The sequence below is a fragment of the Panthera tigris genome, chromosome F3 (genome assembly GCF_018350195.1).
Source record: "Panthera tigris isolate Pti1 chromosome F3, P.tigris_Pti1_mat1.1, whole genome shotgun sequence".
NCBI classification, from domain to species: Eukaryota; Metazoa; Chordata; class Mammalia; order Carnivora; family Felidae; genus Panthera; species Panthera tigris.
This window is the reverse complement of record NC_056678.1, coordinates 44,138,337-44,162,687: the sequence shown is the minus strand read 5'-3', so window position 1 is coordinate 44,162,687 and position 24,351 is coordinate 44,138,337. Positions and strand designations below refer to the sequence as shown.

Sequence of the window (24,351 nt, the reverse complement as noted above, 5' to 3'; positions counted from 1 at the left end):
GAGGAGATGGGGACAAGTCCTTCAAGGCTTCTCAGCCTTCTTCCAGGCTAACCAGCCCCAGTTGGGTATCTTATCTCTATAGAAAGAGGATGATGCTTGTTCTGAGCCTAAGGATAATGGGAAGGGGCTGTGGGTGGGGGCTGGAGCAGAAGCTGCTAATGCACTTTTGCCAGCATCTTTGGTTTCTCCAATATCCAGTCAGACTATTAGCAGTTCCCCAAGGATGGCCCTGCTCCTCGCGTCATCCCCCATTTCCTATAAATGGGAAGCGGCTAGGGAGTAGCTGTGTGTGTGTATGTGTGTGTGCGCGTGCGTGTGTGTGTGTGTGTGTGTGTGTGTGTGTGCGAGCGCACACATATGGGGGTAGGGAGGAGGAAGGAAAAGGGACATGGTGGTTTTCCTACAGATTTAACGGGGAACTGAGGCCCAGGGAAGCCGCTGTGCAGAGGGACCCGGCATTGTGAGTCATAGCATGGGTGTTAGGACTTTCTCTAAGATTCTGAAGTCACTGTGAGCCTCTGCCTTATTTCTGGAGCCCAGAGACTATGGGTATGTGTGGGTGGGTAGTAGTAATTGGACTGAGGGATTGCCTCAGTTTCTTTTTTCCGAAAACAGTAGCCATGTGTTGAGTTGCCATAAGGAAGGAATGAGCTAAGACATGGAAAGCATTTAGAGCAATGCCTGGCACAATCAGTAATAGTTAATGATTATTATCACACCACGAGGCTACACCAGCAGAAAAAGGAGGAGGGAGCATCTTCACAGTAGAGAGCCCTACAGCACCCTGTGCTGGGTGGGAGGGCCTTCACCTGGCTGGGGGAAGAAGGGTCAATCCAGCCAGATTGCTGGATGGGGTCCAGGACCTCACACCACGCTGTCTGCTCACTGCCCTGGGCCCTCCTTGCACTTCCCCAGGCCACAAGGCAGAAGGCATGTAGGCCCCTGGCAACGAGTCAAGGGGGCAGAGAGGGGGTGCTACTCCTCTGAGGCAGGACAAGTCCCTCCTGCTCCCAGTGTTCTTTCCCCAGGCCTCGAAAATACCGTCATCCACTCTCTCCTGTTCTGTAATTTTCCAGCTTACCTGGAATTCCCTCTGACCCCTGCCCTCTTTTCTGGGGCAGAGGGGACACCAGCTCAGGGACCCAGGACTCTACCCTAGTCTCTCTGCCCGCCACACACAGGTTTTCCAAAGGCTTGGGAAAGCCACTGGGGCTCTGGAGGGTCACCTGTTGGAGGAGTGAGTGCTGAGACAGTTTCCAAGTTAAAGTTGGTTAGTGACTCGGAAAGTTCTTGACTTTGCTCTGCTCTCTCCTGCACCCTTTTCCCCACGGCCACCAGGGCTCCATAGCTTCTCTCCCCCTTCTCCATTTCCCTTTCTTCTTGTTCTTGGCCTGTTAGCTCGGGTGCCCTGAGAGATGATCTGGCCAACTCCTTACAGAGACCCAGGATATGGAAGGGACTTGCTTCACATCACACCTGGTTGGTGACAGGGCCAGCACTGGGTTCCAGTGCCCCAGTGCCCAGCCCAGGGCTACAGCCAACTGGCTCCTCCCCTTCAAAGGTACCTTTCTGTGGTTTTTGTGGCATTCAAGTCAAGTAGCCACATAAACTGGATTTCTCTCCACCCTAGTTAAACTCCCTGAAGGGAAAAAGACACATGTGGGCCTCCCCCACCTCAAGGCCAGCCTGGGCCTCCAGTTCTCTGTCTCCCACCTGCATTGTTCCACTCTCGTCCACGGCATCCTGGAAACACAGCTGTTGGGACCTTGCTCAACAGCTACCTGACAAAGGGAACGTTTTACTGGCAGCGTATCGCTCCCTCTTCCCCATACACATCCTTAAGGAGACAAAAAAATTGAAATTTGGCTTTTAACTTCAGAGAGGGGGCTGCATTAGCTCTAAGGGAGCTCTTTCTGTTTCAGAGGAGAGCAAACAGGAGGAAGAGTAACTGGGGGAGGCTGTGACATCGCCTTTCAAGGGCTGGTCCTGGGTGGGTGGGGTGCAGCTCAGCCCTGGGACAGGCTGACGGCCAGAAAAGCACGTGCGGATAATGGTCACAGACTGGCCCCGGGGAGGGGAGGTGCCCCGCGGAGCCGGGCAGCTTTTACCTAAATGTTTTGGTGGCGAGCGGCGAGGGGGCGGTGCACTGCCCTAGGTAATGACAGGGCAGTCGGGGAGCCACGCGGGGGCTGCCCGTCTCGGTGGTGGCTACAAAGACGGCGTCGAGACCTCCCGCTTTCTTCCCCGGGGGACCAGCCCCACCCCTCCACACCCCTCCCGCACCCCCCCGGCCCGCCTCGCCCCGCCCCCTCCCGCAGCCCCAGCGCGCATGCTCTCTCCCCCCGCCGAGCAACCTGGAGATTTAAAAGCCGCCGGCTGGCGCGCGTTGGGAGGAGGCGGGGGGGACGAGCTCGCACGCGCCGGCCCCGGGTGACAGCCGCACGCCTCGGCCAGGTAGGCGCGAGCCCCCCCTCTCCCGGGGGAGGGGGTCCCGGCGCGGCGGAGGGAGCGGCGCCGCGCGGCCGAGCTCCGCGGGGTGGCGTGTTGTGCGCCGCCCGCGACTCCCGGGGGAGGTGGCGGGCCCCGGGCGCGCCCCCCGTCCTGCCGCTCGGTCCCGGGGGAGCCGGGCTTTCTTCCGCCGAGGGCGGGCTGGGCTGGAGCGCCGGGTCCCCCGCTGTCCCGGGCCGGGCGGCGGGTGGGCGGGGAGCGGGCCCTCCCGGGGGGCCCCGGGCCGGGCAGACCGCGGGGTGGACCGGCCATTCGCTCCTGTTGCAGCTCCAGCGTCAGAGTTTTCTTTGGAAAGTTGCATTTATTTTCTTCCCTTGTCTCGGCTTCACCGGAAAGGGACGGGATGAGTCACCGCGGCGCGCACAGTCCGGGACCGGGGAGCCGGGAGAGGGGCCGGCGGCCGGGATGCCGCGGGGGTCCTCAGGCTCGGGGGCCGGCGTGCCGGGACGAGAGTGAGGGTTCACGAAGGGAGGGGTAGGTGGCCCAGCGCTCCCGGACGTTAGTCTTGGGGCCGGGCTGCAGGCAGAGTTGAAGCGGGAGTGTGTGCGTGTGTGAGCTCCTCTGCCCCCTTCTCCGCCTCGGTTATCCTTCAGGGGAGGAGGAAGAGGAGAGGCCCTTTTCTCCTCGCCTCCCGGGACTCTCGGGTAGGGCCGGTGGGAGGGACGGTGAGAGGGCCGAGATCAGCAAACAGGTGTGATGAGATGGTACCTGGGCATCTGCTGTAGCTTCTCAGGGCTCTGGGCTTAGGCAAGAACATGGCCTGCTGGAGAAGCTCCCGAGGAGGGACCTGCGGCATTTCTCCTGAGTGAGAGCCAGTGCTTGCGGAGTCTCCCGTTCCCCTCAAGCGCTGGAACCCCCCCACCCCCCCCCCGCCCCGACTTGCCTTTGCCCTTGACCTCTGGATCAGCTTCCATCTTCCTCACACACTCTTGACTTGCTCAGCTTTTACCCCTCCCCCTGGGCTCCTCCTGCCACCCTGCTTCCTCTTTTCCCCAGGGGCCAGAGTTGGGGCTAGGGAGGGGTTTGGCATGGTGGGTACCTGGTGAGGACTTGCCCTTCAGCTGTTACACAGACCTGATCCCAGTGGAGCGGACACTAAGAATAGCCCAGCTGCTGTTTTGCTGCCCATAGCCAGTGCACCCAGGCCCAGAGTGACCCTTACTGGGCTCCTGGAAGCATTGCTCAGGGGTGGGGCGAGGCCCTGGGGGCTTCTGGCTGCCTTTCCTGATGCACTTGGCAGCTCTCCTTTCAGAAGGAGACAGCCTTGGTGTGGGCTCACCTGCCCAAGGCCTGGGGGGCAGGCTGGCACAGGGGGCTAGGGAGGGGAAGGCCCAGGAGGGGCAGGCTGGAAGGGAAGCCTGAGGAAACCCATGGAGCAACTCCTCCTAGGGAGTGAGTGCTACGGTATTTGAGGTCACAGGCCCTTCTGTTGGATGGGTCCCATCCCCTCATTCCTTCCTTATCTCCTCCCCCCAGGCCTGTCATGGAGCCAGGACTCTGTTTTTCTAAAAGGGCTCAGAAAAATGGAGCTTGAGTCAGCAGGATGAGTCTGAAGAGGAAAATACAGCTGTGGATGAATGTACAGCTGTGGACATCCAGGCCCCAATTAGAGTATGTGTGTGGGGTGTGCGAGGGGCAGTTTTCCTGTGTCCTCATGGAGGGTGTGGTGAACTCTCCTGCCCCGCCTGGCTCTCTGGGTTATCCTGAAGGAGGAGGAGGGACTGGACAGTGATTCTTGGTGGCCCCCTGAGGTCCTTCCAAGCCACCGGGTGGTGGCGCCCCCCACCCCCACCTCCCCAGCCTGGGCAGGGCCCTGGAGGGAAAAGGCAGAAAGGTGGGGATGGTCCGAGGACTCCGAAGGAGAAATTACGTACCATTATCTGGACCATCAGAGCCTGACAACACAACATTGTGGATAAAACCCTAGACTGTCAGACAAGGTTTATATCTTGGCTACTCCACTAGCCATGGAAGGTTGGGCAAGTTACTTCTTCAAAGTCTCAGTATCCCTGGATGCAAAATGGAGATGATGATGATAATAATGCTTTACAGATTTTTTTTTTTTTTTTTTGAGAGGGAGACAGAGAGGGAGAGAGTGGGAGAGGGGCAGAGAGAAGGGAGACAGAGAATCCCAAGCAGGCTCTGCACTGTCAGTGCAGACTCCAGTGCGGGGCTTGAACTCCCAAACTGTGAGATCATGACCTGAGCTGAGATCAAGACTTGGATGGATGCTTAACGAACTGAGCCACCCAGGTGCCCTTACAGCTTTTTTTTTTTTTTTTTTTTAAGTTTGTTTGTTTATGTAATGTCTATACCCAACATGGGGCTTGAATTCAGGACCTGAGGACCCTGAGATCAAGAGCTGCATGCTTGGGGCACCTGAGTGGCTCAGTCGGTTAAGCATCCGGCTGCGGCTCAGGTCATGATCTCACAGTTTGTGAGTTCAGCCCCACGTCCGGCTCTGTGCTGACAGCTCGGAGCCTGGAGCCTGGAGCCTGCTTCGGATTCTGTGTCTCCCTCTCTCTCTGCCCCTCCCCAACTAGTGTTCTGTCTTTCAAAATTAAATGTAAAAAAAAAAGAAAAAGAAAAGAGTTGCATTCTCTTCAGACCGAGTCATCCGGGCACCCCATAGCTTTTTTTTTTGTTTATTAAATTAAATATAAATATCTGATTGTATGTAATATGTAAAATATGAAAAATGTATATTATTAAATCATGAGTACGGAGCACTGGACTTTGTGCCTTAGGTAGTAAGTGCTCAATAAATGTTAGCTAGCATTTACTGTATCTCTCACCTGTGACCGAACGCACAGCAGCACCTAGCCCGGAACTCTGTTCTTGGGTTCTGCTCTTGTTTCTTTGGGAGCAAGGTCTTCTGGACCTTGGGGAGTCCGTATGACTGGTTAAGAGACTGGCCTCCAGCACCCAGTTGCCTGGATTTCAATCCCATCTCCTCTTGTGCAAGTTATTTCACCCCTCTGTGCTCCAACTTCCTCCTCTGTGCAATGAGAATAATAGTACCCACCTCACAATATCATGAGGATTAAACAGGCTGATATAGGTAAAGCTCCAAGCATAGCAGCTTGTGTAAAAAGAGCCTGGCACATGTCAGCTGCTGTTATTTGGTAACAATGGGAGTAATTATTGCTGTTTACACTTAGAAACCAGAGTTTCGGAGCAAGGGAATTAGACCACATATAACCATATGCAAGCTGCGAATGACCTATTTGCAGTTGAACTTGTGGTCTGGTGCAGAGAACACAGCAGGACTGGACATCCTGGTTTCTCCTGCGTCAATACCATGAGCGACTTGTTTTTTTAATCTGTCCAGAAACCCTGCCCTCCCTGTCTCCGCAAGTTGGAAGAGAGTGCCATGAAATAACGGAGGCGAATATATATGTAGCTTGAAAGGTCAAGAGCTTTCTATGCAGACAGATTACCTGCTGTGATTTTTAGGGAAACTGTATGAGGAGGAGGGGGGCACACTGAAGGTGGGGTTCTGTTCTGTCCTACCCCCTTCAGCCCTTAGGATGCCTTGCTTTCTGATGTCCAGAAGAAAAATGCAGCCTGGCTTTCTTTGAATAGTCAGTGGCCCCGTTTGCTGGATAGCAAGGACAGAGGCTGGACCAGTTGGTGCCAGGCCCGGGGTCTCGAACGCTGATGCCACTTGACTCCCGGCAATAGAGCTGGAGCGTGGAGCTTTGTCTAGTGTATTAAGTGTCCCTGCTTGGGGGCGGGAGCTGACCGAGCCGTCACGGGATGGTCCTGATATCTGGCCAGAACTTCCTGTTTAATCCCTTTTCCTACTATGAAGTCTGTGTTTCCTCCCTTGTGGGAAGAAGTCCACAGTTTTGCCACTGACCTTGAATGACTTGTAGGGCTTCTTGCTTCTGATACTAGGGACGGGCCTGCCTCACCTGTTGGCCTTGGCGTCTGTGTCTGTAAAACCGTGCAAGGTTACAGTGAGGATTAAATGAGATGAGCATGTTTAGCAAAGTGCCTACACAGACCAGGTGCTTAGTACCTGTTTGTTCCCTTCCCCTTCTTTTGTTAATTCTGGAGATCACTCTCTCTGGGAAACTGGGATGAGACCAGCCCCTGGTCCTGTGGCCCATAGTCCCTCAGTCACTAGTTTCAGGCCAGACCTAATGCCCAGCCAGATAGATGCCCTCAGGAGCAGCTAGCCAGAGACAAGTCCCTTCTTCCTCAAGGCTCTTTGTTATGCCCCACCCCAGCCTCTAATCTCAGATGTCCTTTGAGGTGACAAATAGGGTCCAAGCTGGGAGTGCATGGCCCATCCCTAGGGATTGTGGCAGTCTAGCTTCCCACTCCTGGCTCCTGTCGCTAGAAAGAGCTGTGCACCCAAATACCTCGACTGTGGCCCTGCCTGAATCCCTGGCAGGTTGGTCAGATTCATCAGACAGGAATCCTGATTCAGCCTCACTTGGAAGGCCTTCTCTTGAGCACTCCACACCTCCATCCAGGTCGTGGACAGGGACTGTGGTCCTTGCTTTCTAGGAGCTGAAGAGCTAGTGGGGCAGGAGACCAGAGGACCACTAGCAGTATCCAATCCTGAGGGCTGCCTGTTGAGCACAGCAAGGTTCGGAGGAAAGAGGGGATCCTTGATAACTTGGGTTCCCAGGAGCCCTGAGGGAGGTATGGGACTTGAGCTGGACAAGGTTCAGGTGAACGAGAGGGCATCCCGGGGAAGTAACTGGAGCATGGTGACCGCTTTGGAAGCAAAATCAGGCCCGGTGCTGATAAATTCCTCTCTCTTGGGTCCAGGTCTGAGATCGAAACCCATTGCCACAATTTGGGGTCTGGTATTCTTGCCATCGTACCTCACTGGGTCGGGGCCAAAAGGAGAGGTAGGTGTGTGTGGAGGTCCCAGGCTCCAGTGACTATGTTTTGCAAATATCTGCCCTTTTCTGCACAGTTCCTACCTGCCCATCTTGCAAGGCTCAGCAACATGGCTTCTTCCTCCAGGAAGCCCTGGGAGGACTGGTCACGCCCTATGTCTTGGGCCCCGACTCCAGGGACCTGTGTCTCAGCACTGCTAAAGGGGGCTGCAGGCAGTCATTTCTGTACCCAGGGCCCCTTCACAGTGGGCTGGCACAGAATTGGATTTCAGTGAGTGTTGGATGGATGGATAGGTGGGTGGGTGAGTGAGTTTTAGTGCTCTTTGACATTCCTTTGGGGGAGGTTAGGTTGCATGCACTGAGGCATACTTCCTCCAGGGGTGGGCAAACTGGGACCCTTTAATAAAAGAGTCCTTTTTGGAGCCCCCTCGCACACTGCTCATCACTGAGCAATTGTTTTTGAGAATACCTTTCCATGGGGCTGGATCTGACCCCGAGCCCTCTGATGATAAATAGGACTAGTTACAGACCGTAGGATATCAGGGCTGAAAGAGCCCGAGAGACCACTGAATTTGAGATCCTAGAGGTGGGACACAACAGAGCTAGGACCAGCGCCCTGGCCCCCCCTCCCAGCCTGGGATGGGTAGGTCTGCCCAGCCTCCACCCCCTGGCCTCCTTCCTGTGGGCTGCACCTCCTGAGGGAGGCCAGTCTGCAGGAAGGGGGCAAGGGTTGGCTCTGCAGGATGGAGAGAACCGCTGGGTCTGGCTGACTGGCCGAGTTCAAATTCGCTAGGAGAGAGGCTGTTTAGGTTTCACTTCACAGGGCTGTAGGAACTGAGAAGGCAGCAGGGAGAGAGAACTTCCCAGTGGCCTGCACGCTCTGCCAAGCTCCTCATTCTCCACCCCCCACCCCCAACCCTGGACCAAGGGATTTCTTGGTACCGTTACCCCACTTTGTAGGGAAGCTTTTATTGTGGCCCAGGTAGAGAAAGAATTTACCGACTGCTGCCAGGAACAGTGTCCAGCTCCGGGAGGGAGTAGGGAGGAGGCCAGTTCTGCCCCCAGATGTCTCAGTCACTTGGCTCAGTTTCAGGTGTCCGCTAATCTTTGGCACCCTGTTGTACTTGAGCAGTGTACTTGAGCAGGTAAAGGATGGCTTAAGTGCGGCTGGGGAGCCCCTCTCCGCCTGGTTCCCCGTGTCTCTCTTTGGTGGAAGGCTATGCATCCCTCCTCCCCAATGCCATGTGGCCTTGTCAGTGCGCACTCAGTAGGCACCTGTCGAGGGAGAGCACCATACCTGAGGCCAAGGGCAGGGGGTGGGTGGGTGTGAGATCATTTAGCTGTACGGTTGTAAAGAACTTTAGACAGCATCTAGACTAGCTCTCATTTTGCACGTGTGAGTCCCGGGGTGGAGGGACGCGTAAAATGGCTATTCAGCTACAAAAGTCATTGAAACCAGAGTATATGGTCCTGGTTCCCAGTTCAGAGCACTCTGCAGGATTTTCAAATGGTTTGAATTAGAGAGAAAGGTATGTCAGGTATCCAGCCCATGCCAGACACCTTCTGGACAGTGAGTAGCTGTCAGCCACCGTGATTATTTTCCCTGGGGATGGGATCCACCCTTGTCTCATGACTGTGGGTGTTTAGTCCACCCTCCAGCTCCTTCGCGGCCTCAGCCACCAGGCAGGTCCGCTGCAGTGACCTCTCCTCACCTGTTGGGGCCAGCACCTGGGGAGGCATTTACATTCTTGGCATTCCTCCTGCCTCTGGGGGCTGAAAGAGGCGTTGGAGGCCGTGCGGGGCACGTGGGTGAGGGGGGAATGCGGGCCGGGCGGAGAAGGGCGGCTAGCCGGTCCGTTCTGATCTCTGCTGCTCCTGATCCGGAAAGGGAAAGCCGGCTCCCGGGTTTCTCTGCTGGGGAAGCCCAGACAACTGAAGGAAGGGCTGCCTCGAACTTCCCACAGGCTGTCTCTTCAACAGACCCCACGGCTGTGAAGTTGGTGGTGTTCACCTGAGGCCCCTCGCCTGTCACATGGGCATATTCACCATTGTACCCACCTCATCGGGCGGTTGGAAGATTAGAATGCTTGGAGGAAGACCTGGCATGTAGTAAGCCTCAGGGTTAGCTGTTATTGTTAATTGCAGACGAGGAAACTGAGGCTCGGGGAGGGCAACTAACCAGGTCACAGAGTTGTAAGTGGTGGAGTTGGCGTGCAAACCCAGGTCAGGCTGACTGCCACACCCAGGTCACCCTGCAGAATCTGCCGGGGTTCACAGGCCTGCGGCCCCTCGGGCAGAAGGGAGCTGCAGGTTGATTGTCTAGGTTTGGAGGGCACTTGGTCAAGGTGACCCAGTGTGACCTTGGGTCACAGCTGTTCTCAGAAGGGAAGTCTTTGCCTGGAGTCAGATGTGTGTCTGTGTAGACGGTCACCATGGGATTGCCTGACAACCCCCTGGGAAGACGCTTCACCTTGGCTTAGGCTGGCCAGGACTGACTGGCCAAGGTGAGGGTCAGGCCAGCCCCAGAACTCCTGTCACTGGACTGCAGAGGGGAGGGGAGATAAGAGTGGGGCCCCAGGGACTGCCCGCCCATCCTCTCCCCTCCCCTTCCCCCAACCTCCTCGGCATTTGTTTCCTTTCAGAAGCTGGGCTGGGGCTCTCAGACAGGGCAACAAAAGCAACTTTCCTCCAAGCCACTGCCACCTGTTGGGTTTTCACACATTGGGGGTGAGTGGGGGGAGGGAGCCGTTGCCCTTTTCCCAGTGTCTGTGGTGTGCCCCCTCTGCCCCCCCAGGGCCTGGGATTCTCTTTGCTGCCCGAAGTGACAGGGCTCAGGAGCCGGAGGGGGTGGGGGGGGGCTGCAGCAGCTGGAAGGGGAATTGAGTGGGAAGGGGCCGGTGCTGGCAGCCGGGAGAGAGTTTGATGGATTACTCTGCAGGCCGAGAGGTTTCTCCCTAATCCCCCTTTGTGTCCCAGCCTGCAGCCCCCTCACTCTCTCTGACAAGCTGCTAAGCAGAAGGCTTCCAGTCCGAGTGAAGAAAAGGCAGCGCAGCAGGGCGAACTCCAAATCCCTGGCCTCTGGGCCCCGGGGGAGGCAAAGCTAGGGAGCAAGTCTGGGGCGGGGGTGGGCTCTTCCCCGCTCTGTCCAGCCCTTATTCTTTCTGACAGTTCCCTTGAGGTGTGGAGGCTGCTTTCCGAGCAGAGTTTGCAGGTGTCTGGGGAAGCCCTGCAAAGTGCAGGCCTCGGGTATTTGCTCAGATCATGGCCTTTTTGATAGGGTGGGATTGGGGAAGGCAGACCCTCACTTCTTTGGAAATTGGAGCCTGGAGAGTCAAAGACTGAATGTGGGTTGGAAGACACTGAAACCGTGCACAGTCTAATCCTGTGCGCCCCTCCCCCCTCCCCGCCCCCCACAGCTGCCCAGGTAGCAGTTCCCACAGCCCAGCATCCCTGAACCCGGGTCTGTAATGAGAGCCACTGCCTCACAAGGATGCTCATTTTCAGGACTCCTGGCTGGCCAGCACGGCCTCTTTCCGGGGCGCCCCAAGGCCCCATGGGGGCAGAACTCATTTCGGGAGTGCTGTGTGCTAGGTTTTACCAGGTAAAGCCGAGGACGTTGGGCCCCTGGGACTGAGGCACAGGGTTGGGTCACAGGGATGCTGGGCTGGTGAACCCCCAGCCCTCTTCCCTGCCACCCAACTTAGAGGGCCTGGGAGAGCTCAACTTGGAATGACATTCTGGGGTCCCCATTCCCGCAGTCTTGCAGCCTCCACCCGGGGGTTGCTCGTCACCCGCCCTCCGTCCTGGTCCGGGGCAGGAGAGCCTCGGGTGCTGGGCTGGTGTCAGGCAGATTGGCCAGGAGTGACCCCACCCCCTTTCTGCCGCTGAGTCATTATTCCTCGAGGGAGCCCACCCCACCCCATTTCCTTCTCTGCGGGAGGGGCTGCCTGGGGGCTGAGAGGGGTAGAGGAGCGTGTGAGAAAGCCGGGCCGTCTTTGTGAGCGGGGAAGGAGGACGCGGGGTCTCCGAGCTGCTGGGGTCAGGGTGGGGGCCGCAGCGTTTGATGTGCCTGGGCGGGGTGCGGGGACGCGGGCGCATAAAGAGCCCATAGAATTGCTGCCTGACACCGGCCCGCGGCGGGGCTGCCCCCAGCCTGGGCTGCCCTGGCCTCTGTCTGTCAGCAGAGGGGATCCGCTCCCCCCAGCTCCACCTCAGTCGTGAGGGTGGCAGGAGCCCCTTTGAAAGCCCTCAAAGGCCTCTTTATGCGTCCCTCTGACCCTCCCTTCCCATAGGGAGCTACCGGAGTGGGCTCTCGCCTTTCCTCCCACCTCCTTCGCTCTGTCTTTTGAATTTTGGAGAAAGTTCAGGCCAAGTTTGTTCTTGCTGCTCAGTTTCATTTCCCCGTGCTCGCCGAGGCCTAACCTGATGAGGGGGGCACTCCAGCCAAGGGTCCGTCCAGTCCACTCACCACCTGTGAACCTTGAGGAATTGCCCCCTCTGGGGGTCTGGCTGGGATTTCCTTGGTGTGCGAGGGGATGGGGGGCCCTCAGGTCTTTCCCATCTCTTACCCCACCCACCCCCACTCTGCTTTCAGCTGTGTCTTCTTCGGGTAAATGTTTCCCAGGCCCCTCGTGCTAGGGTGGGTGCCAGAGGGTTGAGCGAAGGTCTCCCGTGGTCTGGGGCTGGGCTCACTGACTGTCCCCAGGGTGCTAGAGTTCTGCTCCCCCAGGGGTGAGGAAAGATGGCCTGGGGCAGAGCTCCGTGGAGGTTTCGGGAGGTCTTGGGTTTCTCGCAGCCTTCTTGTTGTCCTGTCATTGGGGGGCCAGAGAGGAGGAGATACTTGGAACTTGAGAGGGACTTGTCCTCCCTGAAGGCTGCTGTTCTTTTTTTTGTGTGTGTGTGGGGGGGGGGGGCGGTCAGGCCACACTCCCCCTTTCTGTACCTCCACTTGCCTCCTCTTCCCGCCCCCTCCCTACCAGGTGAGCCCTGGAGGCTGGCTCTTCTGGTTGATCTTCTGGTTGCTAGACAGGCAGAGTGCTCCAGGAGCAGCGGGACAGGAAGATTGGAGTCAGAAGCACCTCTGACACGGGAGGGCATTGGGGAGAATTGGATTCCGTCTCCCTGCCTGTATTCCTGAGGAAGTCAGGGGAGCACCCCAAAATGGGCGCCCAGCAGTCAGTTGTCACTTAGAAGCTTTGGTGGGAAGCGTGCCCTGGGGCTGCAGCAGGCTGCAGACAGGAGTTGATGCGGAAGACTTCTTGTCCCCCACCTGTCTGAGCCTGGGCACTGGGCAGGGCCTGGGCTTCTCTGTTCGTGCACTGGAGGGATGGCAGGTGGCTGGTTAGTGCTGTGGGGGTCCTCTGTAGTTCCCTCCTCCCTGAGGACTCTGGAGTGAGTGGGCCGGCCTGGGACCCTGGGGGAAGGTGTCAAGAGCCGACCCGGAACAGGGAGCTTTGGAAGGGAGAATATTCTTACGGGCTTGGAATTCCTTAGGCGGTTCTGGGCCTGGAAGAATAAACTCTAGGGGTGGCAAGAGTGCTCTGGACCCCAGGGCACAGTACAAGTCAAAAGCGGGAGGACGGGCTTAGCAACCTAAGAACAGAGGGGTGCAGAGCTGGGCTTGGAGCCTGCCCACTTCCTACCCCGCTCCTTTCAATGAATTCCTCACCTGGCCCAGCCCCCAGTTACCTGGTAAAGAAGAGGGGGGAGGGGGCAGGAGAAAGGAGGGAGAGGGAGGCAGCTAATGAGCTATCTGGGCTGAAGGAGGATGGAGGGAAATTCCTGTCTTCACCCCCCTTTGGTCTTTCAGTCTCTCTCTTGTGGGCTACAGACGTCCTGCGTGTTCCCCGGAGCAAGGAGCTGGATTAGGGGAGGGAAGGAGGCAGGTGGGGTGATTAGTGTTTTGGCCCAAGAGCTGCTACTTATTTTAAACAGCAGGGAGAAAACGAGGGCTTGGGAATGGGGGCAGGTTGTGGGTGAGGCTGGGTCTGACAAAGTCTCTGTTTGCTAAGGGAGGACCTGCTCCCTTAACCCAGAGTAGGTGAGTGTCCAGGGCCTTCCCAGACTGAGGGTGGGGAGTAGAATGGGCTGGAAGCCTTTTGGCCCAGAACCGTTCCCTCCAGGCTGGAGTCTTGGTCTATGTGCAGTCTCTTGCCTGCCTTGTGGGGGATTCTAGGGCAGGGGAGGGGCTTGGTTCAAAACTGCCCAGCTAGGACCTACGTGTGGCCCCCTCCCAGCACCCTTAGGGACCCTTCCATCAGTATTTTACCCTCTCCCCATGCCACCCCCTTGGGAGCCACGCCCCTTCCCAAAGTGGATGGTCTGTGTCTGAGCAGAACTTTGGGGAGGGGGCTGCTGGTTGCCTAGCCATATCTAAAGTCCCTTCCTTCCTGGTCTGCCGGCGGCAGAGTCCTGGAATGCAGACATGAACACATCTTACCCAGGATTGATGGCCATCTGATTTCTTTGTGGTGTATTTCAGAGAACACCCACGACATGCTTTATAACATATAAGGCCCTGTGTGGTTGAGTGTTCTTTGAAAAGAGAAAAGACGGTATAGTGGAGGATTATGAGATGCTGAGATTGGACGGGAATAAAGAGGACTGAGGGTGCCCCAGGCGCTGGGTGGGGGTGGGGCCGGGAGTGGAGCCCTCAGAGCTGTGGACCTTGCACAGGAGCAGTGCTGTTCAGCAGCATTTATGGTAGGGAATCAGTGAGGCAAGGGAAGGCACTCCAGACTCCAGCCACGAGCGGCATGAAGTTCTGTCCCACCTCTTTGAGAGAGATGACAAAGTTAGGGGACGCTTGCTTGCCTTTTCTCACGGAGGCCCCACCTTCTACACCTCCTCTTTGTGGCTGACTTGATTTAGCCTTTTTAGTGGTCACCCCTAAACAGCAGACTGCATTGGGTACCATCGTATTCAGGAAGTAAGACCTGGCTGCCAGTTGCCTGGGGGGGGGGTGGGGGCACAGGATGGGTGGTCCCCCCCCCCCCCCCCCCCCCGCCGTGGGATCTCTATGCACAGGAGGCAGGCCTAGCAGGAAGGGCTGTGGGGACCTCTCTGCTGAGAATAGAGCCATTTGGGGAGCAGAGAAGGGCTGCCCTGGAAAGCGGTGGGGTATCCTGCCAGCCCCCGGTTACTGGTGTCATTATAGTGGCCACCAGGTGTTACAGTTTCACGCCTCGGTGAGGCTGGCACCTGGGAACAGTCCCCATTGTCCCGTGACAGTTGGGCAGTACCTGTGGGAATGTTTCTTCCCCAGGAACGTTGAGCACAGGGAGAAAACTCCAGGGAGAGGTTTTCAGGCCTAGGTTCCTCCACGGGAGCCTTCTTTAAGTGGTTTCAATGACAGGTTAACCCCCAACCCAACAGACCACAGCCTCTCCTCCCTTCCCCCTTGTCCTGTCCTTGGGGGCTCAGGTTATAGCGCAGCACGGTGTGTGGCCAGGCTGCGCAGATTGGGAAGTACTACTCTTAACAAAGGGCAGTTGAACGGCCCAGCTTTGGGACGTGGAGAGAGAAAAGCAAACAATCCGGGCCTGGCAGAGGGTCTCCAGGGGCACCTTGATAACAGAGCCTGGGGAACTGGGAATTCAATTGGTGTGATTTTTTTTTTTTTCTTTTTTCCATACTAACAGGCAAGGGCAATTGCAAAGATATTCCAAAACAGAGAGAAACTTGACATCTGTTTGGTTCTGAAGTGTGCTGAGGTTTAAAAATCATATTTACCTTATTAGTTATGTCAGCCTTAGGCTAACATTAACAAGCGCTTCCTTATTGGCTGCAGGGGGTAGCACGGCCACACTGCCAGCCTGGGAGTGAACTCAGGATTCAGAGAACTCAGAGCAAATCCCGGAGACCTGGTTCCCAGGACTTAACACTCTGGGTTTGATTGCCCCTGCCCTTTTAGGACCTGAGTGATGAGCCATGTCTGCACCGAGGCACCCCACGGCAGCGGGCGTCTAGCATGGGCTGAGAAGCCGCACCTGCACGGAAGGCTGGCAGAAATGGGCTCCCGGCTGAGTCCTAGGCAGCTGGTGGCAGCAAGGAGGAGAGGCCCGGGCATCTGGAGCAGGGCTGAGACGGAGCAGTTCTGGAGTGTGTGAACGGGCGGAGCCCAACCTGCCTGGTCCACCATGGCCCAGAGGCTGTGGGTGAGCCGTCTGCTGCGGCATCGGAAAGCCCAGCTCCTGCTGGTCAACCTGCTGACCTTCGGCCTGGAGGTGTGCCTGGCCGCAGGTATCACCTACGTGCCGCCCTTGCTGCTGGAAGTGGGGGTAGAGGAGAAGTTCATGACCATGGTGCTGGGTGAGTCACCACATCCTCCTTCCCTCCTGCTCCAGATACATGATACCCAGGAAGTAGGTGCCTTTGCCCAAAGAGGAGGAGGTGGCTGCCTGCTGTTCCTCAGGCTGTGGTGCTGGTGGGGGGACATTGCTGGACACAGGGGTGACCTTGGGCTGGAGGGGGCCCAGTAGGAAAAGAACACAGGGACATTCCCCGGTCACCTCACCTGGCACCTACACGTTGCCTGGCTGGCGCACAGGAGACACTGGAGAAATTGCTCTGCACCTTCGTCTACTCTTTCTACCTTATCTGTTATCTCATTTGGTTTTTGCAACAGCCCTTTGAGGCCATCCATTTCACAGAGAAGGTAATAGAGGCTGATAAGAAGTTGGGTGATTGAGCTGGGCCCAAGGCTAGCTGCTGATTAGCAGGATCAGAGTCTCCCAGCCTGGGCTTTCTTACCCCTAGGGCATGGGCTGGGCTCCTGACTGCAGATGCTTTCTGCAAAAGCCACTGGAGGCAAGAAAGAGGTCACCGTGGGGTGGCTCCGGGAAGAGGGGGCTGTCCAGATCATAGGCTCTGGAGTCAGACTGCCCGATGGAACTCGGCCTCTTGCCCCCCTTGCCGGGTGCCAGTGCACAAGTCTCACCAGTAGCCCCGTGCATCAGTTTGCCCGTCCTGAGACTGGGCATTAGGGATCCTAGTTGCGAGGACTAAATTAGAGCCTGTGTGCCATACTCAGCACTGTGTCCAGCACGGAGGTGGGGGTGGCCCTCCATGCGAGAGGACCGTGGTCCTTTCCATCCTTCTCCCAGGAGGTTAGGCCCCCTTCCCCACCACCCCTTAGGGTCCCAGCCTCTGGCTCATACCACTTGTCCTTCCTGCAGGCATCGGGCCAGTGCTGGGCCTCATCTCGGTCCCACTCCTAGGCTCAGCCAGTGACCACTGGCGCGGGCGCTATGGTCGCCGGAGGCCCTTCATCTGGGCCCTGTCCCTAGGCGTCCTCCTGAGCCTCTTCCTCATCCCGAGGGCCGGCTGGCTGGCGGGGCTGCTGTGCCCGGATACCAGGCCCCTGGAGCTGGCACTGCTGATCCTGGGTGTGGGGCTGCTGGACTTCTGCGGCCAGGTGTGCTTCACTCCACTGGAGGCCCTGCTGTCCGACCTCTTCCGGGACCCAGACCACTGTCGCCAGGCCTTCTCAGTCTACGCCTTCATGATCAGCCTTGGGGGCTGCCTGGGCTACCTCCTGCCTGCAATCGACTGGGACGCCAGTGCCCTGGCCCCCTACCTGGGCACCCAGGAGGAGTGCCTCTTTGGCTTGCTCGCTCTCATCTTCCTCACTTGCGTGGCGGCCACGCTGTTTGTGGCCGAGGAGGCGGCGCTGGGTCCGGCTGAGCCAGCGGAAGGGCTGTTGGTCCCCTCCGTGCCGCCGCGCTGCTGCCCATGCCACACCCGCCTGGCTTTCCGGAACCTGGGCGCCCTGTTTCCCCGGCTGCACCAGCTCTGCTGCCGTGTGCCTCGCACCCTGCGCAGACTCTTTGTGGCCGAACTGTGCAGCTGGATGGCATTCATGACCTTCACGCTGTTTTACACGGACTTCGTGGGCGAGGGGCTGTACCAGGGTGTGCCCCGGGCTGAGCCAGGCACTGAGGCACGGAGACACTACGATGAAGGTAAGGCCTCCGCAGCGGGCGTTCGGCGAGGGGGCTGCTGTGGGAGTTCCCTCTGGGGGACGGTCCGGCATAGGAAGATGCCCCGAGTCTGCGCCGGGCTGGGAGCTGTGTACCTGGGCTCCGATTTCCCGATCAGATAAATGGGCCCAGCCTGTGCATGCGGCCCCCAGCGTGCAGGTCAGCTTTGCTGGCAGTCTCAGGGGAGCCTCCGGCTGCGGAGACTTTGCTCAGAGTCGTCGTCCCAAGTTGACAGCGGAAAAGGCCAAGCTTATTTAAGGTCCAAAGAGAGTGGAGGAGTCAAGGCCGGGTCGCAGGTCTACCTAGCCCCAAGTTCAGTGTGCCCTCTGCTCCCCCTGCTGACTTTCCACATTGCCTGGCCAGACCTTCGGCTCAGGCCTCCTGGAACTTTGTCCCGGAGCCAATGGCAGAACTGTCTTTGTGTTCCCTGTCAGCCTCCTAGATAGCTGAGCACTAGCTGAGCCTCGCAATCAACATCTTCCTCTGCCCCTAGCCCGCGGCTTCGCCTTTTCTAAGGGCAGTGGAAGAACCTAGACTCCCGTTGTTGCATCTGGGTGGGGATGATGCAGGGAGCGGGTCTGGTCCACAGCAAGGCTGGGATGGCGGGTGCCCGCAATTCTGAGCCTTCCCCAGATTGTACGGGTGGGTCTGGGTCTGACTTCCTCTTCTTCCCCACCTGCAGGGGTCCGGATGGGCAGCCTGGGGCTGTTCCTGCAGTGTGCCATTTCCCTGCTCTTCTCTCTGGTCATGGACCGGCTGGTGCAGCGATTCGGCACCCGGGCAGTCTATTTGGCCAGCGTGGTGGCCTTCCCTGTTGCTGCCGGCACCATGTGCCTGTCCCGCAGTGTGGCCGTGGTGACCGCCTCGGCTGCCCTCACCGGGTTCACCTTCTCCGCCCTGCAGATCCTGCCCTACACACTAGCCTCCCTCTACCACCGCGAGAAGCAGGTACTCACACTGGCCGCTGGGTGGAGCCGGGGTGGAGGGGAGACGCAGTAGCCCAAGTCTGGCCAGAGACACCGGAGAAGTCATTCTTTGATTGGAGAGGAAGCCCGTGTAGCCCAGGGCCAGAGACGTGGGCTGCGGAAGGAGGGTGTAGATTAGATTCTGGGAATGACTTCCTGGTGTCAGAACTATAAAGCACTTGAGCGGATGATTGCAGGAAATGCTAAATCCTTCTTTGGGAATCCTGAGGAATCGGCCTAGGCCTAACGGAGGCCCTCAGTCTGGGCTGAGTTCTCTGCAGAGGCAGGGGGCAGGAGCAGGTGACCTCTGGGGCACGTAGCCTCAGCCGATGGGGAGGGGGGACGGTCTGGTGTTGGCGACAGCTCTCTTTATTCAGGGAGGGGCAGTGTGACTGACCAATACCCTGCTCTACTCTCCAATGTGGGGAAGGCTCCTTACTGCCCCTTCTCTTTCTGGTTTATCTTCTTTTTCTGCCTAATTCTCTCTTTTCTTTTCCTGCCTCACACCTTTGCCTCCGTCCCCTTCCCCCGCCCCCACGGCGGATCTCTGAGCCCGACGCATCTGACACCGCTCGCCTGGGCACTGTAAGTTGGGGGCCTCCTTCCTGCTTGGCCCCACGCGAACCAGCCCCTCCAGGGGCCCCCTTCTGAGGGGAAGCCTCCTGACCGAAGCCGTGTGGTCACCTTTGTCCCCTTCACTGGCTTCAGTGAGCTGCAGCCCTGGGTGCAGAGCCCCGCACAGAGGGCAAGAAGTTGGGGTGTCCTGAGGGAGGAGATGTAGGCCTGCCCTCATAGAGCTTCCAGACCAGAGGGAAGATGGATGTCCGCCCCCTGTAGGACATGAGTGAAGTAGCAGAGAAATACCTAGCTAGGAGGCTTGATTGAATAGGTAGCTGCAGGGGTGGGGTGTGTGGAGGAAGGGGCCGGTGTTTTGGTTGGGGTAGCCTGGTGCCTGAGACTCCTGTCAGTGCACTGATAACCTTCATCAGCCTCCATTCTTTCACTGCCCTGGCTGGGGGCTTGAGGGCAGGTGTCCAGAGGCCAGGGTGGGCATATGCACTCGTGCCAGGGAACCTGCTAGAGCCAGTCCTCCCCTCACACTGAAGAACGGGTCTACCCCTAGGGCCCTCTTCAGGCTCCGGCCTCACTGGTCTTTTCGGGGGTGGCAGGCAGGGAGGAGAGGTCCCGGGAGGCCGGTTCCAAGCAGCGATTGATGGCACACTTGGCCCTGTATGCCGTCTGTACTTGCCTGGCCTACTTCCGGCCACGCCAAGAGCCGTGGGCTTCCCTGGCTTCATCTCTGCCATGAGTCCCGGCTCTAGCACAGCCAGCTCGAGAGCCCTCTCCTGTCCAGTGCTAGCAGGCGCGGGGACAGTGTCGGATACATTCCGGCCCTATCCTAAAACAGGGGGCTCTGGGCAGGGCCAGGCTACCTTGATCTAAGGCAGACAGTGAATAGGAAGCAAGAAGGGCTTCAGTATCAGCACAGCTAGGCCATAGGAGCCTGGAAGATTCCTCTGGTTCCTCTCTTCCTCCAGCCTGAGTCTGCTGGACCTTCCCTGCCCCAGGCTGGGGCCATGGACCTCACAGGCCTGGGACCCCAGTGGGAGCAGAGGTTCTCTCTTCCGGGTTGAGAAAGATTTCCCAAGGTGAAGTGGTGGGGGGCAGGAAGTAGGAGGGTTAAGAGAGCCTGTGTGGGGGCTGGGGCCATCAGGGGCCCCAGCTTTGGATTTTGTTCCTCTGTTCTTACACATCTCTCTTCTCACCTGTCTTCATTCTTTTCCCTTTACCTTGGGGTTCTGCTCTCTTCCTTGCCTGCACTGTGAGTTCGTCTGCCACTTACTGGCTCCAGGAGAGGCTAGTGGAGACCTAGACTTGTGGTTTCAGATGTGTCCCCTCCCCGGGGGATCCCCTGCCCCTAAGGAGACTCCTAACTAGACCCAAACCAAGGAGGGTCTGCCTGGCTCTCTCACCTGCTGCATAACTGTCATGAAGGCCAGTTGCCTGGTGTCTTCCGGCCCCTGGTCTGAATGCTGGGGTCTGTTCTCCTAGCCGGGATCCTATGCTTGGGTACCTAAATGTCCGCGTCCCCTTTTTCCTCCCCTCCGCCCCCCAGGTTTTCCTGCCCAAGTACCGAGGAGACGCTGGAAGCAGTGCCAGTGAGGACAGCCTGAAGACCAGCTTCCCACCGGGCCCCAAGGCCGGATCTCCCTTCCCCAATGGACACATGGGTGCCGGAGGCGGCGGCCTCCTCCCGTCTCCACCTGTGCTCTGTGGGGCCTCTGCCTGCGATGTCTCCGTGCGGGTGGTGGTCGGCGAGCAGCCTGAGGCCAGGGTCCTTCCGGGCCGGGGCATCTGCCTGGACCTTGCCATCCTGGACAGTGCCTTCCTGCTGTCCCAGGTGGCCCCGTCCCTGTTCATGGGCTCCATTGTTCAGCTCAGCCAGTCTGTCACTGCCTACATGGTGTCGGCTGCAGGCCTTGGTTTGGTGGCCATTTATTTTGCTACACAGGTAGTGTTTGATAAGAGCGACTTGGCCAAATACTCGGTGTAGAGTACTTCTGACCCACTGAGGGGGGGCCTGCCTCACTGGGTCCCAGCCCTGCCCCCCCGCCCCCCCCCCCCCAGGCTCTACATCCTGTTAGCCTCCTGGGGCCAGGGTGGGGCGGGCCCTCTGGTTTCTGTTGCCGCCAAAGGGGTGTGGCTCTCTGCTGCCGCCCTGTGGCAGTGAGGTGCGTAGCCGCACAGGTAGGGGACCTGGGGCTTCTCTCTCTCCCTCCCTCCCCGGTCTTCAGGCCTGGCTGACTATTGGTCCAAACAGGCTTCAGTCTGGACTTCTACAGGGAGGCCAGAAGAGCAGGGCATTTCATTAGCTCCATGCACTGGACTGCAGGACTCTGCGGGGGGATTCCCAAGGTAGGGTTACCAGGCAGTGTCCTGGTCAAGACATGCCCAGAGAAGGGATCTGGGGAGCTGAGTAAACTCAACCACCTGGTCTCTCACCTCCAAGCCCCCTTATCCCATAGATTCCCTCGATGTTACTCTTGCATGGGAGTTTCTAGTGTGAAACTCTCCTCCACAGGATTTGAAAATATGGAAGTTATTTGTGGGGAAGAATCGGACAGGGAAGAAGCTGCCTGGCCCCAAAGCACTGCCTTTCTACTATTCCCCCCCAACTACATTTTATCGGGACATGGCTTGTTGGCCCCTGTGTTGACATCATAGGGACACAGGCCTTTAAATATTTAACTTATTTATTTAACTAAGTAGAGGGGAATCAGTTCCCAGCTCTTCCATCTTGGTGTCTAAGGGGTGAGATCTCCAATGGGCCTATGAGATGGTTGGTTTATTGGGCTGAGCATTGCCAGGATGTTCTCCTGGGTGATTGGTCTGGCCCCATACTGCCTAACCCAGGAGCTTGGAAGCTCTACTCACCCAGCTGATATCCCACATCACGTTAGCCAAGGCTGGGGGAGCTGGGGGTACGTGGAGGGCGGGGCTCCGGGTCTCAGCAGCCTCCTTAGCCTCTCTCTTGGCCCAGCCTGCGCCCCACTCCTAACTCCTCTCTGCTCTCTCTAGGGCTGGGCTGATGAAGGAGCTGCCCACCCCCTACCCTTCCCCACTGGCTCCACAGTCCTCTCCTTGGGGCTGTTGCAGGACCAGAAGCACAGAGTGTGGCTCCTCGAGCCTGTATCCGTCTCAGCCCCCAGGGCGTATCTGTGCTTGGGGAATCTCGCACAGAAACTCAGGAGTACCCCCTGCCTGGGCTAAGGAGGTCTTATCTCTGGGGGGGTTTAAGTGCCGTTTGCAATAATGTTATGTCTTATTTATTTAGTGGAGTAAATATTTTATACTGTATGTGAGCAATCAGAGTATAATGTTTATGGTGATGAAATTAAAGGCTTCTTATATGTTTAATTGGCCTGTGTTTATCTTTTCTGAGGGGGAAGGACCAGCTCTCTTTCAAATCCTCAGCGTCCGCTGTTTTGACACGTTCAGTTCCCAGCATCGCCAGCAGATGGAGCCACAGACCAGTATTCTTCCAATGCTTGGCCAATGGGCTAGGAGGAGCTACCTCTTGGACTGGAGAGTTGGGGAATTTGGGGAGAGGGCGGGGGCGGGAAAAGCATGGAGTGCAAGGGAGTGGGGCATTTTCCTTCGCAAGGGGCTCATAATGTGGCCAAAGAGATGGAACAAACACCTTCTATCTAAACCACAGCAATAGAAAGCAGGAACGAACCTGGTATGTGCAGGCTAGGATTTCAACATCACTGAGCCTTGCTTCTTTCACCCTTCCTGCCAGGCTTAGGTCAAATTCAGAGTCTTCCCTGCAATGCCACCTCCCTCATCCTTCCAAACTTGACTGGCCTTCTTGTTCCTAATTCTAGTGGTCAGAATGGTTAACACCATACGCAAGGACCAGCTTTATTTGAGGTGCCCGGCTGGCTCAGTCATTGAAGCATGCGACTCTTGATCTTGGGGTTGAGAGTTTGAGCCCCACATTGGGTGCAGAGATTACTTAAATAAAAATTTTAAAAAAGGATTGACTTTATTTTTAAATGTTCTATATTTTATTTAACCTTTTATTATGGAAAATTTCAAACATACATGAAAAATGAGCCTGGTATAACAAACCCAATTTTAACAATTATTAACAGTTTGCCATTTTAATTTTATCTACTCTCCCTTCCCTACCCATTGAGGGAGAGGTGTTTTGTTTTGTTTTTTTTTTAATAATTTTTAAGTTTATTATTGAGAGAGAGAGAGAGAGAGCGCACAAGCTGGGGAGAGGCAGAGAGAGGGAGATACAGAATCTGGAGATACAGGCTCCAGGCTCTGAGCTGTAAGCACAGAGTCCAAAGCGGGGCTTGAACCCACAGACCATGAGATCATGACCTGAGCTGAAGTCAGACACTTAACTGACTGAGCCGCCCAGGCGCCCCTCTCCTACAGCAAATTTCAGATATTATACTTCATTCCTGAGTATCTCAGAATGTTTTTCTACAAGGTAAGGACTTTAAGATGAAAAACACATAGCCACATCATTATGATCAGAACTAAATCTAATTCAGTAGTGCAATTAACTGACCAGTGTTCACATTTCCTTGTCTCCTACGGTTTTTGCTCAAATTGGAACCTAATTAAGTTCCAGATGTTGCAATGGATTGATACGTCTCTCAGATCTCTTGTAATCCACAGGTACCTTCTCAGTTTTAATGTTTTTCCTTGTAATTTATTTGTTAAACTGCGTTATTTTCCTACAGATCTGGATTTTGCTGGTATCATTCCCATGGTGACATTTCATATGTTATTGCCCCTGTATTTTCTGTAAATTGGTAATTAAAATCTGAGACCAGATCAGATTTTATACATAGAGAGATATATATATCTATAGATATACATAGATAAATTTTTGTAAGAATACCTAGTAGATTTGTGTACTTCCATAGAAGGGAGCAGGTATTGTCTTTCTTTTTTGATGTTAGTAGTCACTGCTATCTGTACTTACAACCCACTGTTGCATAGACCTTGGAAAATGATATTTCTTCAAAAATGCTTGACTCCTTCCTTGTATTTACCAGTTTTCAAAATATTGAATTGATTTCCTAACATCCCTAATGATGCCAGAGAGGTTTTTATCCCTTAGTGTTGTTATGAGTTCGTGGATTTAAACATACTTGATGGGTTTCAGTCCTTCGCAGCTGTTATTCATGTTCATATTGCTCCTGTGACTGGCCAGTGGAAGCCTCTTCAAGTTGATTTATTTTTTATTTATTTTTTATCTTAGAGAGTGAGTGCATGCAAGTGGGGGAGGGACCTAGGAGGCGGGGAGAGAGAGAGGCGGGGGGCGGGGAGAGAGAGGGAGAATCTCACACAGTTTGATCCCATTGACCCTGGGATCATGACCTGAGCCAAAAATCAAGAGTCAGACGCTCAACCAGCTGAGCCACCCAAGCGTCCCTCAAGTTGATTTCTGAGTCCTTTTGATGCCATTTTTTTTTTTTTTTTTTTTTTTTTTTTGGTCCTTTAAAGCTTCTC

At 56.4% G+C, this 24,351-nt stretch overlaps 1 protein-coding gene across 1 annotated transcript; it reads left to right on the top strand.

Moving 5' to 3' along the window:
- The first annotated feature begins 2,376 nt into the window (after nucleotides 1–2,376).
- SLC45A3 (solute carrier family 45 member 3) lies at nucleotides 2,377–20,932 on the top strand. Its single transcript, XM_042976704.1, has 5 exons — nucleotides 2,377–2,454; nucleotides 15,280–15,677; nucleotides 16,544–17,329; nucleotides 18,030–18,295; nucleotides 20,429–20,932. The coding sequence occupies exons 2-5, from the start codon at nucleotides 15,506–15,508 to the stop codon at nucleotides 20,864–20,866; spliced, it is 1,662 nt and encodes a 553-aa protein (XP_042832638.1). The 5' UTR covers nucleotides 2,377–2,454; nucleotides 15,280–15,505; the 3' UTR covers nucleotides 20,867–20,932.
- The last annotated feature ends 3,419 nt before the right edge of the window (nucleotides 20,933–24,351 follow it).